Below are 16,504 nucleotides of genomic sequence, written 5' to 3' on the forward strand. Positions count from 1 at the left end.
TGAAATTACCTGATCAGCTCTGGTGAGGTAATCTGCATGATAAACACCCCCCTTCTCCAAAGGATGGTGACATACCTGAACCCATCCACTTCCTTCCCAGCCCCCTCCCCCTTCTGCCTATAAAAGTCTTTGAAGCTCTTTGAAACTCCTGTCTGCTAGATGGGATGCTGCCAGAGTCATAAATTGTTGAATAAATCCAATTATGTCCTCAAATTTACTCAGCTGAATTTTGTTTTTTAACAATATTAGTCCTCATTGGGTTCCACTGTGATATAGCCTTGTCCTAAGTTCCTGTCCGCTGTGGAAGCTTATGATAAGGAACTCTGATGCATCTCCCTGTTACTGTATCTTTAGCCACACTGAATCAATAAAGTGCTTTTAAAATTTTTAGCACATAACTTCAATTTCTGTTTCAGGATTTAGTGTGACACTTCAAAGCACTTGGAGGGGCTGCTTTCTAGTGGATCCATCTGGAGGCCTGCAAGCAACACATTTGGGGCTTCTGCTGTCTGTAACCCAGCCCTCCAAGGTAGCAGAGCATGATAACACATCCTGAGTCCCAAATGGTGGGGTGACAACCACTGTTGGTACCTGAGATTTTAGGTGGTAGTATAAGCAGGTAGAGTAGGGGGTCCCTGGAGAAAGAGTACCAGGCAAGGCTTTCTTGACATAAGAGAAGTGGCCTAAGCTGTTTTGTGACCTAAATCTGGCCACAATGCCTGCCCTGGAACAGGTCTCAGTAATCATTAAGGGAAGTAAGGGAATGCAAGAACAAAGGAAAAGCAGTCAAGTAAAACAGTTCAACTATAAAACAGAGTCCTAGTTCCTCCTCAAGGGATGTACATAACAATCTGATACGGTCTTTGAGTCCTGCAAGAACTAAGGCCCCCACCTAGGAGGAGGATGGAATGATGACGTTGACCCTCGTGACTTCAATCAACTAAAGCTTGGACTCGGTCGACTGTGGCCCGAATTCTATGCTGAATTCTCCACTGCTCAAGCCCCTTCATGAATACCCATGTACCTTTAGCTTAAAACTTCCCCAAATTTGCTGTTGGGAGAGACACTGCTTTGGCAGAGATCACTGGTGTTCTCCTTACTTGCTGCAAGAAATAATAAATGCTTCCTTCTCCCTAACTTTGGCTTGGTTGTGACTTTTGGCTCAATACCCACCAAGAGGTGAACCCACTTTTGGGGTCACAATAGACAGATTATTCTGTTTTTAATTTCAATTCAAACCCATGATTATAGGGCATAAGCAAGGCTAAAGTAGGAATTTAAAATTTTTTAAAATTCGTTGATTAGAGAAAATATTTTTTAAATAATAGTACAAATGGCTAGGATATGGCAAAAATCAAGATGGTGTTACTCTAATTTGGAAATCATTGGCATATGAGAAACTGGCTGGTGACTAAGCAGTGGATGAAGTAGTGGATTCAGTAGATATAGAATAAATTATGCTAACCGAGTCAGGCTCCAAGAGCCCCTTCGTTCTCAGGAACGTGTACAAAAAGAAGCCCACCATGTTCCAAGCCTACCACGTGCAGGCAGTGGAGTACATGGTATTCACGCCCTACTAAGCAGGCCTCAAACCGTGGGGGTCTACAAGCAGGAGTGAGATGGGAGAAGGTGGAGCCTTGTGGGGGCGTGGCTAATCCACCTGCGGATGCGTGCGGGGGCGTGGCTGGCGAGGGGCGGGTCCTAGCGGCGGAAGGCGGAAGTCGGTGCAGAGTCACCTGATCTGAGTAACATGGCCGCTGCCCCATGAGCCCGGCAGGTGCTGGCCGGGAGTGGGTCTCGTGAGCTGTTTGGCGGCCAGGGGCAGGGGTACGGAGACGGGATCCAGGCCCGGGTTCCGAGGCGGCGCGCGGCGGCGGAGCGAGACAGGCGGCCCGGGGCGGCGTGGTCCATGAGCCGGCGCCGGAGGCAGCGCGGAGCCGCAGACTCCCCTAGCCCCGGCGCGGCCCGGGCTGCCGCGGGCTGAGGAGTCGCGGGGCTCCGGGGAACGCCCCGAGCTGCCACCATGAACCCCGAGAAGGATTTCGCGCCGCTCACGCCCAACATCGTGCGCGCCCTCAATGACAAGCTCTACGAAAAGCGGAAGGTGGCAGCACTGGAGATCGAGAAGTAAGAGCCGCGGGCACCCGGGTTGGTCGTGGAGAGCGGAGCCGGGACTCGTCCTGATTCTGCAGGGGTCTCGCTCTTCCGGGCAGCTCCTCACGCCTTTGCAGCCAGTGTTGGTACTCCAGGTTTCAGGCCCTTAGGGCCGTGCTTAAGAGCAGGAGATTGGCAGTCCCAGCTTTGCTTCTGACTGTGTGACGTGGGCCAAATTATTTAACCTCCTGGTACCCCGAAGGGGCTGCCGTGAGAACGAAGCAACGAAATGTATGCGTGGTGCTTTGCACAGTGCCTGGCACATGGTGCGTCCTCAGTGTGGTCTCCATGCAAACAAGCAAATCAGAGAGTGACCTCTGATGGGAGGGAGGTAGGAAGCATGAGAATTTGCTAAGGATGTTGACCTGCCTCATTTCTTACCCAGCTTCTGAGAAGTGAAAGGGACAGTAAGTTGACCAAGTGGAGAAGTAAGCCAAAACCTCAAGGCTCAGAAGGGCTGTTTATCTCTGTCATATCACGCTTCCCTGAAAGTGAAAGAAGGAATTATTCTTGTTTCTGCACTCTTACTACACGTACAGCAGTACCCTCTTATCTGTGGGGGATATGTCCCCAGACACCCAGTGGATGCCTGAAACCTTGGATGATACCAAGCTCTATATATACTATGTTTTTTCCCATACATACGTATGTATGGTAAAGTTTAAGCACAGTAAGAGAATATCCTAATGACTGGCATCACTAGCATTGCACTTTAGGGCCATTATTAAGTAAAATAAGGGCTATTTGAACATAAGCATTGCGATACCGACAGTCGATCTGATGACCCAGAAGCTACTAAGTATGTGGGTATCATATACAGCATAGATATGCTGGAGGAAGGGTGACTGATGTTCTGGTGGGATAGCACAATATTTCATCTCACCACTCTGAACCGCATACAGTTTAAAACTTAGAAATTGTTTATTTCTGGAATTTTCCATTTAATATTTTCTGACCTGCTGTTGACCATTGGTAACTGAAACTGGATAACGGGGTTCCATTGTATTTGTAACCATGATCTGACATTTTCCTTTTTTTTTTTTAATTATAAAACAAGGTATTTAACTGCGAACATTAAGGTTTTTCTGCGGTTATTTTACATTTGTATTTTTTTTTCCAGCCAAATCGTTGTGATAAAGTCTGGTGGGTGGGTAATTTCAAAAGAGTAGAAAGAGGCAGGCTGTGAAACTGAAAGAATGCCAGTCTGGGCGTCAGGAAATATGGATTGTAGTTTTGCCCTCTCTAATTAGGGTAGCCACTGGCCATGGGCGGCTATTTACATTTAAATTATTGAAGATAAAATAAAAATTTTATCCAGTTCCTCAGTCACACTGCCCATATCTGACATGTTCAATAGCCACATGTGGCTGTCAACTGCCATATGGACAGTGCAGATTGTAGAACATTTCCATCACTGCAGAATGCTTTGTACAGCTCTAATCTAGTCTGTTGTGTGATACTCATTCTTTGACCTCCAGTAAGTTCCTTAACTCAGGGTTTCTTAACCTCAGCACTACTGATATTTTTGGACAAATAATTCTTGGTTGTGGTGCGCTGTCCTGTGCATTATAGGGTTTTTAGCAGCATCCCTGATCTTTACCCACTAGACACCAGTAGCTTTCTGTCACTTGTACAACCAAAAATGTCTCCAGACACTGCCTAATGTCCCCTGGGGAACGGACAGTCACCCCGGTTGAGAACCACTGCCTTAACTGCTTTGGGTTTTAGTTTCCTCCTCAGCTAAAAGGTTTGGATTTTACTAAAAGGACCCTCCCCTTCAGCTCTGACATCCAGTATGTCCAGAACCACCTAGCTGCTTCTCTCATCAAGCAACACTTTCTTTTTTTTTTGACTGCACCTTGTGGCTTGCTGGATCTTAGTCCCCTGACCAGTGTCCTATTTGATATGTTCCTCAGAGTATGTGTTTCACACCTTGCTCAGGGACAGAGGGACTTATTTGTGCTTCACCTGGGAGCTTTCTAGTGTCTCTGTTTATAAAGACACTGATCCTATTGGATCAGGGCCACACCTATATGACCTCACTTAACCTTAATTACTTCCCTTATAGGCCCTATCTCCAAATACTGCCACTAGGGTTGTATGAACTGAGGGGTGGGGGGGGACAATTCAGTCCATAACGTTGATCATTTTAAAAAGTGATCACGTGTAAAACACTGTCTGCCTTATTTGGGGGGAGGAGGATTTGGCCCTTGTACATCCCTCATCTCATTTATTTTGCGCAGCTGCCCTACGAGCTAGGTAGTGTTACCCCATTTCACAGATGAGGAAGCAGAGGCTCCTTGAGGGCAAGGAATCATCCCAAGCTTTCACAGCTAGAACCTGGATCTAAAAACTCAGGTTCTTCTGTCTCAAAAGGCTTCCCCATTACAATGAATGGTTTTCCCTTCCGAAAGGGAGACAAATACTTAATAAAATGTCATATTTGAACACCCCCATGGTAGTTTTAACTGCCACTTTCTGTTTTCTGGAAACCATCTATCTGCTAGAGTGGCGAACCAGTACTGCATGGGGTGCTGGAGTGAGGGATTAAAATTCCTAATAAGAGGAGGGTGTTTTATCTTGATGACAGGCCTCTCAGACACTGAAAACGCAGAGATGGATGCTTGGCTCGACTGAAGGACCCCAGACTCTAGACTCTCAAGACCGGGCTGTGGTGGGTGACCAGGATCTGATGGCTAAATGTGTGAGCCTGTTGTGCACAGTCCTGGAGAGCCTTTACCCCACAGCCTGGCTCCAGCACGCCCACACAGCTTTCTCAAGGATAAGGCCCTGAGGCTAAGATTTTAGAATGGCTGTGGCAGGTTTTGCGGGCCCTGGGTGTCAGGGGTTATAGTCCCTGATGAGTCCCGAGGACAGGAATGGTGAGACCCTAGGCCCTGCTCTCCGGGAGAGTCTAGCGTGGGGGAGAAACGCCAGCAGGCGCTCTGATAAGTGTGGTGGGTGCTCCCTCACTGCGGTGACGGGGCCCTCACTGCAGGCTGGGAGAGATGATGCCCTTCGTGGTGACCAGGGATGGGCTCACTGGCAAGTCTCTGGTGTTCCTGAACTTTGAGTTCCTAAAGCCAGCAAATGGAGGTGCCCAGGCCCTGCGCCCTGAGAACACCGAAGCTCAAGGAGGGGCTCCAGGATCAGAGCTCCTGAGGGATGAGTGCCTGTCTGCTGGGGAAGGCAGGGTGGGGAGGGTGGCATGGGGAGCCGGGATCCCTAGGGCTCTGTGATCAGATCAGGGTTGAACTGCTGAGTTTGACCTGGCCTTTTTTAGCCTGCCATCTCTGTAGGGAGACACTGTTTATTACCAAGTGACTTCAGGCAGATTTTGGAGTGTGGGTCAGAATTCCACCCAGCAGATTGCCTCATCCAGGGGTGACAGACTGGCAGCCAGGGGCCGTGTCCTGCCGGCTGACCTGTTTGGTTTGGCCTGGATTGCAGAGTATTTTAAATCAAGAAATTTCACAGTGAAGTTCAGGTTTCTGGCTTCTATTAAAGAATGGGAAGATGTGGCTCTGTGCGGCCCACATTCCCATGTAGCAGTAGGGGACCCAGGGGCCCACCCTCTTCCCCCAGCCAGGACGTGGGCTCCCCAGTTTGCTTCCTGTGTTGGCAAGGTCACTACAGCCTGTCTTACCTCCCTTGGACTTCTCACTTGTGTCTCCTTCTTGGCTCCTGTAAGCATTTGAGTTTGTGACCTTGGGTTTAACCTCTCTGTGCCTCAGTTAACTCATCTTAAGAAAAAATTGCACTTTGCAAACATTATGCTAAGTGAAAGAAGCCAGTCACAAAAGGCCATGTATTGTATCATTTCATTTGTGTGGATTCATAGGCAAATCCACAGAGACAGTGTAGATCAGCGGTTGCCTAGGCCTTGGGGGAGGGGGGTTGGGGGGAAATGGGGAGTGACTACTAATGAGTACAGGTTTTCTTCTGCGGATGATTTTAAAAAGTCTAAAATTGATTGTGGTGCCACTTGCACAGCTTTGTGAATATACTAAAACTCACTGAATTAATTGTACATGTTTAAAGAGTGAATTTATGGCATGCGAATAATATCTCAATTTTAAAAAATAAGAGTGCCTGTAGGTTGTGTTACAGTTGAGGGAAGCGCTTATTCAGTGGTCTATTGTCACCTGAGATCCAAACATGCCTCCTGCTGTCTCCTTTACAGTTTTTCCACTGATTATACCCAGTGGATGGTCAGTATATTTTGCTACTTAACTAACTCTTGGGCCTTTCCTCAGAGGCAGATGTTCTGCTTTTCCTGTTTAGTTATTGGAGAGTAGTGAGCAAGTGGAAACCAGGTTACTTAAATACTCAGCAAAGCAGATGGAGGAGACGTTTACCTGCCAGATTCTCTTTGGGAAATCGCTGCCTGGATATGTTGCCTGATTACAGCGTGTTACATAGAGAACTGGGATGGTTCATCGGACTTGTCAAGAAAAAAAATGGCAGCCCGAAGTCCAGGCTGAAATTTTTACAGCATAGGAATAAACACAACTCTGGATTATCTTTCTGTCCTTCTTGGAGCAAGGAGCAAAGCAGGTTCTCAGTCAGCAGTTAATGAATGAATATGCTCTTGTTAGGCGTGTATAACATCACGGTTTGATTCTGATTTTGCACTAATAATGTTACATGGGCACATGCAGTACAAAACACATTATGTGCATTATTTTATTTAATTCTCTAAAAATAATACAAAGCCACAGCCAAGACTGGCTCCTCTGAAGACATAGGAATGTGCGTGCAATGGCAGAAACCTCTGCCACCTCCTGGCCGGGCCATTTGGACATCAACACATGAAATGAGATAGGGCTAAATGAAATAATGCATGTAAAGTGCCTGGCACCCAGGAGGCATCCAACAGGTGGGAGCTTTGATGTTTGAAGAGAGGATAATGTAACATGGTAGATTTCAGACCTGCTGTCAGAAAAATCTAGGTTTGATTTCTGCACCTCCCATCCATAAGTTGTGTGACCTTGTATGTTTCGTAACATCTCTGAGCCTCATTTCCCCCCATCTGTAAAATGGGTATTATAGTGCCTAGCTCTGTGACTTATTTTAAGGTTTAAATGAGATAACACGTGTAAAGCATCCACCACATTACTAGCATGTAGTAAGTGCTCAGGAAATGGTTACTTCTTTCCTGCCTTAATGGTAGAAAACCAGCCCTAGACCTTCATTTCAGCATCTCAAGTGTGTACCTCATCTGTATGTACACCCGTGTGTGGAGGAGGAATGCTTCAGAGATGTCTAACACTAGACAGTGGCGAAAATGCATGGAGAAAGCTGCACTTCAGTTGGGGCCTGAGTTCTGCACGAGGGAAGCACCCTCTGTAATTGGGTGTGTGCACTTTGCAGCTGACGTGCTTTAAGAAGATGGGCGGGAGGAACTGGTGTACAGTTGAGGGGGCCTGGGCTTTGTAGGTGCCAAGGTTCAGATCCTCTGTGACCTCAAGAAAGGGACTTGGTTTCCCTGAGGCTCTGTTTCAAATCTAAATGATGAGATGATAATAACTACAGAAGGAGGTTGCTGTGAGGAATAACCAACCCCTGGAATACTTAGAGTGTGTTCCTGGGAAGTGGTCAGCTCCCCAGTCCTCATGCAGCCTGTGGTTGTCCCCGAGCTGCGTTACAGAGGCCGAGGGGCCCAGTGCGGGGCTGTGGTTTTGTTGCTGAGACGAGGCCCCAGGTTCTCCTTGGGTGAAAGACACATCCTGGCCTGTCTGTGGCTCCTTCTCAATCAGGGAGAAGGTAGTCGTTGTGGCACTTTGTGAAGTTGAGAGCAGGGTAGAGAGCTTGGAGTTGGCCAGCATTAGGCGTTGTGCCTCCTGGGGAATGGGTGTTGCTACCATCCTGCGACACCTCTGACTAGTTGAGAATGGAGGCTCTGAGCAATCTCTAGAGGATACTTCGTCAGCCAGAGTTTTTAGAGAAATGAAGCAGAAGCAGATCTCTTCTCTGTGGCACAGAACAGCGATGCGTGTGACCCTAATGTCAGCAAAGGTCACTGGGACTTGTGATCTGGGCCAAATATTAACTTCAGAACTAGTTGAGATCCCCCAGCTGTGGCTCACAACGTGGAGATGAAAGAGGAGACGGGTGTTCTTTTGAAGAGACACTAGCCTGGAACTGGGGACGCCTGGACTTCAAACTTCACTTCCTCTGCCTCCCTTTGTAGTTGCTTTTTCTCTCTGCCTGTGCTCTGTGGAGAGACCAGGTCCTGCTGACGGGGGCTATTTGGGGCGCCCCCAAGGGGTTGGTTCACCCCTAGGCAAACGCATGTCAAGTCACATCCTGGCATCGGCATCTGTCCCCAGCCACGGCCCTGGGTACCTGGTCCTTCTCAGTGTGCGTTCTGAGATCCTGGTAGTGGTGCCCTTTGTCCCTCCTAACTTGAATAGTAAACTAGGGGTTTGGCCCATCCAAGTACAGTTCTGATTTACCCAACAGGTTAGGTGTAGATGAGCAGGCCACCCCTTGTCACCAGTACGGCAGCGTGGGGCTTTGCCCGTGTTTCCCTACAGCTTGCCCTGCGGCCCCGCCCACCGGCACAGATGGGTCCCTGGGCAGATGCTTACTGATTCCTCACTTACTGTGTGGGGAGCTCTAGACGCGGGGAGAGGGCTGGCGCTCAAGAGGCAGAGAATCGTGGCACCAGTCTGTCCTCAGGGACTCTGGCCTGGAGCTGTGGAGCTAGAAACATGAAACACGTGAGAAAGAACCCGTGACATTCCATGGTGCAGTGCTGGGCACAGACTGCGGGGTGGCCGAGTCCTTCAGCGTTCAGAGGAGGAGTGGTCCTTCCTGGGATGGTCGGGAAAAGCAGGGGGTTGGATGTGAACTGGACTTAAGGCTGGCTAGGATGTGGATGGGAGTGGGAACTTCCCCACAGGAAGTGTCCAAGGAGTAGCATAGCAGGGCCCAGTAAGAAGCCCTTACTGGAGAGGAAAGTTGTGCTGGGCAGCTGAGCAGTGAGACTGCAGAGGTCAGCCGGCCCTGTCTTGATCACCCTGACTGTCAGGTAGAGAGCGTGGGCTCGGGTCGTGGGACATGTCTTCCTGCTGTGGCCCCACAGGGGGCCACAGGGCCAGGCCCAGTGCTCTGAGAACTGGTGGTTTTGGTGAGAACATGTTCTCAGGGTTTCCCTCCACAGGGAACCACTGTTTGTCATTGTCTCGCTCTCCTGGACACTGATAATATTCTTCCTCCGAGAGCAGATAGAGACTTGGGGTTCCAGGCCCTCGGGAACTGAATGGGCCATTGTATTTGTAGTGGCCTGGGGTGCCCTGAGTTGCGTCCTGGTAAGATTCGGGGTGGGGGGACCTTGCAGCTGGTGTAGAGCGAACGGGAATGTCGGGGGGTGCTGAACACAGATATTCCCCTTGCCCATCTCCTCCCCCTTCAGGAGACCCTGTTACACTTGCCCGCTGTCACCCGTCGTTAGTGCCCCATTCCTCACGCTCTCCCACTGTTTGGTCTCTGTCAGCCTTTGCAGTCTTCAGAGTTCCCTAAACGCTGTTCGAATCCCTACCACCCACTGCTGCAGATCACTCGTACCTTCCGTGGCTGCTCACGGCCACCAGAAGCAAAGGCCACTTCCTTTGCCAAGCACGTGAGTGGGCGCAGCCTCTCTGGCCCTGTCACCCACGTCTCCTCCACCTGTGTCCTTTGTGCTGCCAATCCAAGTGCCTCTCCTTCCTCTGAGCCTTTGTTCATGCTGTTCCCTCTGTCTGGGCTTCCTCACCCTGAATGAACACCTACTGATCTTTCAGAACCCCTTTCAAAAGCTGACCCTCATGAAGCCACACCTAACTCCCTCCCCACGAAAGCTGCCGCTTGTGCTCTTTCTCGCCTGCCCCCTCCTCACCTTGCACTGTCTTCACCAGATTTTTTTTCTCTGTTTTGCATGAAAGTCCTTGAGGCCTCTCTTGTTTCCCCTCCATGGGATTCTGGCAGAGAGCCCCTCAGGGGCAGGGAATGCATCCCCTTTGCTGTCTCTCAAGTGGGGAGGAGGGCCCTTTCCGGTGGCTCAGGGACCGTTTGTGACCTGAAACAAGGAGACAGGCGAGGAGGTGGTTCCAGGACCGGCTACCCTGCTGGCAGGGCTGGGTCTTTGCTGCCCTGCTGGAGCCTCATGAATGTCGTTACTCCCACTCTCAGGGCTGCTCTAACACCGATGGAGCAGAAACACACACGGCCTGGCTTCCCCAGGGGCATTGCAGTTAGCGTCCCCGGGCAGCCTGTCTGGGCAGGAGGGGAGGCACAGCTGCTTGCAGCGGCTTTGGTGATCCCCACATCCTGGACTCCTCAAGAACAAGGGGACGCAAGATCTAGGTCTCTGTGGTAAGGAAACAGTCGTGGAAAACTCAGGCTAGAAAAAAGTCATTCTAGGTTTTTCAGACTGTATCACCAATGCTGTAGGCAGTGTGAAATGTCAAATCCAGTCTCTTAGGATGATAAAAAAAAAAGTTTGCTGCTGCATTGGCTGGGAATCGAACCCAGGCCTCCCGCGTGGCAGGCGAGAATTCTACCACTGAACCACCAGTGCTCCAGCTGTGAACAGCTGTGTGAGCACCTCCCTTTAACCCCAGTCCTCTTGTCTGTACGCTGATTCACAGAATGGAAGGCCACATCAGCACAGCTGCAACGGCAGAGGCTTAGGCTCCAGAGCAGGAGAGAAGGCAGGAGGAGGCTGTGTGTGTGCGCGCACAAGCGCGCATGTGTGTATGTGTGTGCGTTATGTGTGTGCGTGAGAAGCTGATTTGCCTTCAGACGTCAGGACAGGAAGTAGAGCTCAAGTCGTTCCTTCTCAGTAGCAAAAAGCCCACTGAGACTCTGGGGACTTCCTCCTCTCTGAAGTGTGGGTCCTCCCATCCCACATTCACGTGGTGTGTTGAGCTGTTTTACAGCTCACAGGCTTCAGCACAGCTTCCTGCTGGAGACTGGCCAAGGCTGAGGGGGTGCAGCAGGAGTCCCTTTACGGGGGGAAGGGTCCTGCAGCCAGTGGTGCCTCTGTGGAGAAGCCAGCTGCTGTTCGTGCTCACGAAGCAGGGAAGTGCGCTCGGAGATTCGCAGCACCCTTGGCTGCTGCAGGCTGGGCGTGACTGAGGAGCTGGATCCTGCAGCAGGATCTCTGGGGGAGCTTGCCAGGAAGAGGCCAAAAAGCAGCACTGCATTGGCCGGGAATCGAACCCGGGCCTCCCGCGTGGCAGGCGAGAATTCTACCACTGAACCACCAATGCTCTGGCTGTTCTCTGGCACACCTGCAGGGCTTTTCTCAAGAGGCTGTGTCTGTCATGACAGTCAGAGAGCTCTGACACACCACTGGGCCCCGTCTGGCTGGTTTGTCCTGTTTGAGAATACAGCGGGTTTATGTAGAGCCATCCTTGCTGCGCCTTGTTACACTGCTTAGGGAGGGGGCGCTTATGGAACTGGCTTCCTCCCGGGGCCCTTGGTTCATCCACAGCCCTCAGCCCCCTGCGGTGGGCTTGGTGGAATCACACCCTATAAAGATCAAAGCAAGAGGGCCCTCACAGACCATCTGCATAGCCCCTTCCTGGATCCCTGTTTCTGCTCCCACATCCGCCAGCTCAGGAGTCAGGCCTGTTTGATTCACCTGTGGCCACAGTCCCAGGCACAGAATAGATGCCCCCATGACTTGCGGGATTGAATCTTTATCAAGCCCTGTAATCCCCATTGAACAGCCTTTTTACAGGAGTGGTCACAGCCTCACAGGACAGCACATTTAGTTAAACAACGCTAATTACTAGCAGGTTCCTGACACCGAGCTGGAACCACACAAACTAATTAATACCTTTTGAACTTGACTGTCCTTAAAATTCCTTGAGCCAGCTTGAGACCCCCATTTATGCCATAGGCGAGCAGTGTACCTGCTGTGATGGGCACAGAGCAATTAGGCAATGAGTCCAGGCAGCTACTTTGAAAAGTCTGTGATCTCTAGGCCTCCCTCGTCACACCTTCAGCTGCTGCATGGGTCCTAGTCCCTCCCACCTGATGATGGGACAGTCTCCCCCTTCCCATCCATCTCATGGCTTCTTAAAACACCCTTTGACCATCTCTTCAAAACCCGTAAACAGCTTCCCTGTCACCCACGATGTGAGATCCCTTCTCCTGAATCTGAGCTGCCGGGCCAGCTCATCCCAGTTGATTTCCTGCTGTTCTCTGGACCCCAGGCAAATTTGGCTATTTTTCTCTCCTTGCCTTTGCCCACACATTTCCTCCTGCCCGGAACACCTGTTTCCTTCTCTCAGGGTCTCTGCCTCCTCCGAGGTCCAGCTCAGTTCCCACTCCTGGGAAGATGTCCCTGACCCCCAGGCCGCAGCTCCCCAGTGGTTATCTGGGCCCCTCATGCCACCGTTGGCCCTCAGGAGGCTTCTCACTGCAGAGATGCTGTGAGCCTCCGAAGGGCAGAGTGTCTTCACGTCCACTGGGCTCTGAAAGGAGACCCTGGTGCCTGACGGAGCTGGGCCTCCCTGTGCTCGCCTCCATTCGGGCAGGGCCTGCCTTGGGAGCATCCCCCCAGGGTGACCACAGGCGCTGCCTCCCTCAGACCCCCTCTCCCTGCTAGCATCACCCCCCAGGTGGGCACCGTGCAGGCGTCTCTACCCTTCCTGCCCTGTCCCCTCTCCCTGCTGCTTCCCACTGCTTCGGCCGAATTTCAGGCCCCCCTTCCTGACCCTGATAGCTGCGGTATTCTCCCTTGGAGATATTTCAGTCTCCCTCTGTCAAACCATGCCACCCCCACCCGAGGCAGCCTCTCTGGTCAAAACATAGACATAAATGTGTCACCCCATTGCTGGAAACCTTTCACCGGCTCGTCTTTTCCTTTTGTGTGTGTGTGTGTGTGTGTGTGTGTGTGTGGTGTGTGTGTGTGTTACGCGGGCCTCTCACTGTTGTGGCCTCTCCCGTTGCGGAGCACAGGCTCCGGACGCGCAGACCCAGCGGCCATGGCTCACGGGCCCAGCCACTCTGTGGCATGTGGGATCTTCCCGGACCGGGGCACGAACCCGTGTCCCCTGCATCGGCAGGCGGAGTCTCAACCACTGCGCCACCAGGGAAGCCCTCGTCTTTTCCTTTAACTGTCCCCAGCCACCCCTTCCACACACCGGACTCCTCACCCTTCCCTAAATACACCATGTCTTTTCGGGGCCCCCGCCTTTAGCCAGGCTCTTCCCTGTGCCTGAGGTTCCCTGCCTTCCTCTCTTTACCTGGAAAAGGCCTGGTAATGGTACTAAGATCCGACTCAGATGGCACCTCCCCGTCAGCCCAGGGAGACTTAACCTGCGGCGTTCTTGCTTATGTGGTGTTGCTTGTGTCATGTTGCTACACATCCTTGTTTGTTTGTGGATCCCCAGAAACAATGACACAGACACAGAGAACCACTTGGGTGCATGAGCTGCTTGCAACACTGAGCAAGTATTGAATGAAGACGGTGGATCACTACAGTTTTGGGGCCCCAGAAGGACATTCACTTGCATTCTCTCAGATTCCCAGAAGTGAGATTGCTCACTGTTCTTCATTCCGTCATAGACAAAGGGAAACGGAGACCCAGAGAAGGGAAAGGACCGTGACCCAGCCAACGCCTCCCAGTCAGCAGCAGAACTGGGAAAGCCCTGCCCCGAGATGCCTGACTCCCAATTCCTCTTTCTAAACAGGTCATCTCCCTCCCTCACCCCAGCCCCGGGCCCCAGAGCCGGCAGTAGCAGGAGCAGCCTGATCCCACTGGTCCTGCAGCCCCTCTCTGCTTCCTCTGCAGGCTGGTCCGGGAGTTCGTGGCCCAGAACAACACCGTGCAGATCAAGCATGTGATCCAGACGCTGTCTCAGGAGTTTGCCCTGTCCCAGCACCCGCACAGCCGGAAAGGGGGCCTCATCGGCCTGGCTGCCTGCTCCATCGCGCTGGGCAAGGTGAGCCCTTCTCCTGGAGGGACGTACACACTAGCCAGGGCCTTGACCCTGACCCCCGAGCCCCAGCAGGGTGTTGCAGACTTGTGATTTCTTTATTGCCATTCTCTCCACATCTCAGACCTCAAGGCTGGCTCTGCGGCCTTGCACCCAGGGTCCTGGGCGTGATCCCTATCCCAGGAAGCTGACTTGCAAAGGGTCTTTCAGCCCAGCCCTCACTCGAGGGCCTGAGCGTCTCCAAGGGAGCCGAGGGCTGGGTCCCCGAGGTCTGACCCAATCTGAGCTGCTTCTGCTTCTACCCCATCGCAGGACTCGGGGCTCTACCTGAAGGAGTTGATTGAGCCGGTGCTGACCTGCTTCAATGATGCTGACAGCAGGCTGCGCTACTATGCGTGTGAGGCCCTCTACAACATCGTCAAGGTGGCCCGAGGCGCTGTGCTGCCCCACTTCAATGTGCTCTTTGACGGGCTGAGCAAGGTGACCGCTCCTCACTCGACTGGGCTGAGCTCACCCAACACACCTGACTTGACCTTTCGGGACCTTGAGTGCTGGCCTCCCTTTTCCCAGATGCAAGGGGAGCAGATAAGCACATGCTGCCAGGGGTGCTTGTTGTCTGTTCAATCTAATGATATATTTTTAGATGGGCTTGTAAATATTTATGTTTGTTTTTCCCCCACACCTCTATTAATTTATCTTTAGTGCATTTTACAAAAGCATCAGTCCACCACAAATTGGAGGGGAAAAAACAGTCATTTGAGAGCACTGACCTCCCTTATAGAAGGTGAAGGTGGTGATTCCATAGTACAGACTGTATTTCCCCTGCAAGGAGAGCGTAGCCCATAAGCTCTAGAAAAAGCTCTGCTTAGAAAGGCTTTGGGTTCCCTGATAGCTTATCGGCACCTCTCTCATCGTCATGGAGTTCTCCTCCCTGAAGTCGTTTCTAGAGGATTAACCTCACAGCTGATCTGTCCCCTCCTCCAGGAGTGGAGAGAGGACCCAGCACTGTACGATTGGAAAGCCCTGAGGAAGGCCAACGGGAAGCAACCACCTGACTGGTGGCAGCAGGTCCCAGCGGTCCATGAGCAGAACGGGGGTCTGCCACATCTCGGCAGCATTGCCAAGTTCTGCTTTACCCCCTTGCCTCCCCTGCCTGTCTTGCATCTGTGCACTGAGAGGTGCCTATGCGATGTTCAGGCTGCCCCAAGGCCTTTGCTGTTGGACTTCAGTGGATTCCTTGTCTTATATATTGACAGTGACCCTCTCTCCACCTCTGTCTCTCTCATAGTTGGCTGCTGACCCAGACCCCAATGTGAAGAGCGGCTCTGAGCTCCTAGACCGCCTCTTAAAGGTACTTGTACTTGGTCCCCACTCTTATTTTTAGCTTCTGTTTCCTCCATCTGTCTGTACAGCTTATAAATTCTATCATTGGGATGCTCTTCGTAATAAAAAAAAATTTTTTTTCATTTACATACAGTTAATGGAATAGTGTACAGCTCTATGATGAGAGTATACAGTTATGTCAACAGCAGGATCAAAATACAGAACCATTCTGTCCCCCTAATGGCCCCTCATGCTGACCCCACCCTGCCCCCAGTGACAGGGCAGTTTATGCTCAGCTCACCAGGGCTTTCGAGCCAGACCACAGAGATGCAGGGTTTTGCCTTTTGATTAGTTCTCTCGACCTTGATTCCTGCTTTCAGTGCATCCTTTTTGCTGGTCCTTCGGCCTGTGTGAGGAGGGATGCTCCGGGGGCCTCTCCTGCCTGACTCAGGCTCCGTCATCTTCCTCTGTGTCCGCCTGACCCCTGGAGCCAGCCCGGGCCGGGGATTCAGCCAGGTCAGGCAGCCCCGCCCCCAGCAGGCAGCTCTCATGCCTTTGACCCACAGGACATCGTGACGGAGAGCAACAAGTTCGACCTGGTGGGCTTCATCCCCTTGTTGCGGGAGAGGATTTATTCCAACAACCAGTACGCCCGGCAGTTCATCATCTCCTGGGTAAGGTCCGGCCCCGCGACGCTCCTTCTCCAGCTGTAGGGAGCCTCTAGTTGAGTGAGGTCTGCTCTCTGGCTCACCTGGGCACTTCCTGTGGCTGCGGGGGTGCCTCACTGTTATCCCTCTAGGAGCCAATGACATCAGATCATCCGAAGACACATGTATTCAGCTTTGCCCCCAAAGCCCATCACGTTTGCCTCTGCAGAGGATGTGGTTCCTTCCTTGTCTCCGGAAACACCCAGATTTACCTTTGAAGCCAGCTGTGCTCCTCCAGCTGTCACACCTCTTCTAGCCTTGCCCACCTTTCCCATGGGTTCCCTCCCACACCCCCCGCCCCGCCCCCGGGCATCTGAACTGCCCTGGGGTTAAATTGCCGTTCCCCTGCCCATTGAACAGAAACAACAGCTACTAGCACCTGCT

General features: G+C 51.8%; 1 protein-coding gene and 2 non-coding genes across 3 annotated transcripts in view; 1 reads left to right on the forward strand and 2 right to left on the reverse strand.

Annotated features, from left to right (window-relative positions):
• Nucleotides 1-1,741: 1,741 nt before the first annotated feature.
• Nucleotides 1,742-16,504, forward strand: part of VAC14 (VAC14 component of PIKFYVE complex) — a 98,766-nt gene continuing 84,003 nt past the window's right edge. The window contains exons 1-5 of the mRNA XM_030863391.3: nucleotides 1,742-2,127; nucleotides 13,946-14,096; nucleotides 14,403-14,570; nucleotides 15,379-15,441; nucleotides 15,980-16,087. Of these exons, the coding sequence (XP_030719251.1) occupies nucleotides 2,024-2,127; nucleotides 13,946-14,096; nucleotides 14,403-14,570; nucleotides 15,379-15,441; nucleotides 15,980-16,087 (594 nt within the window). The 5' untranslated portion in view covers nucleotides 1,742-2,023. The remainder of the gene's footprint in view (nucleotides 2,128-13,945; nucleotides 14,097-14,402; nucleotides 14,571-15,378; nucleotides 15,442-15,979; nucleotides 16,088-16,504) is intronic.
• Nucleotides 10,647-10,717, reverse strand: TRNAG-GCC (transfer RNA glycine (anticodon GCC)). The gene has a single exon. It is a non-coding gene; the product is annotated as a tRNA-Gly (tRNA).
• TRNAG-GCC (transfer RNA glycine (anticodon GCC)) lies at nucleotides 11,341-11,411 on the reverse strand. Its single transcript has one exon. It is a non-coding gene; the product is annotated as a tRNA-Gly (tRNA).

Source organism: Globicephala melas, chromosome 19 (genome assembly GCF_963455315.2).
Source record: "Globicephala melas chromosome 19, mGloMel1.2, whole genome shotgun sequence".
Classification (NCBI taxonomy): Eukaryota; Metazoa; Chordata; class Mammalia; order Artiodactyla; family Delphinidae; genus Globicephala; species Globicephala melas.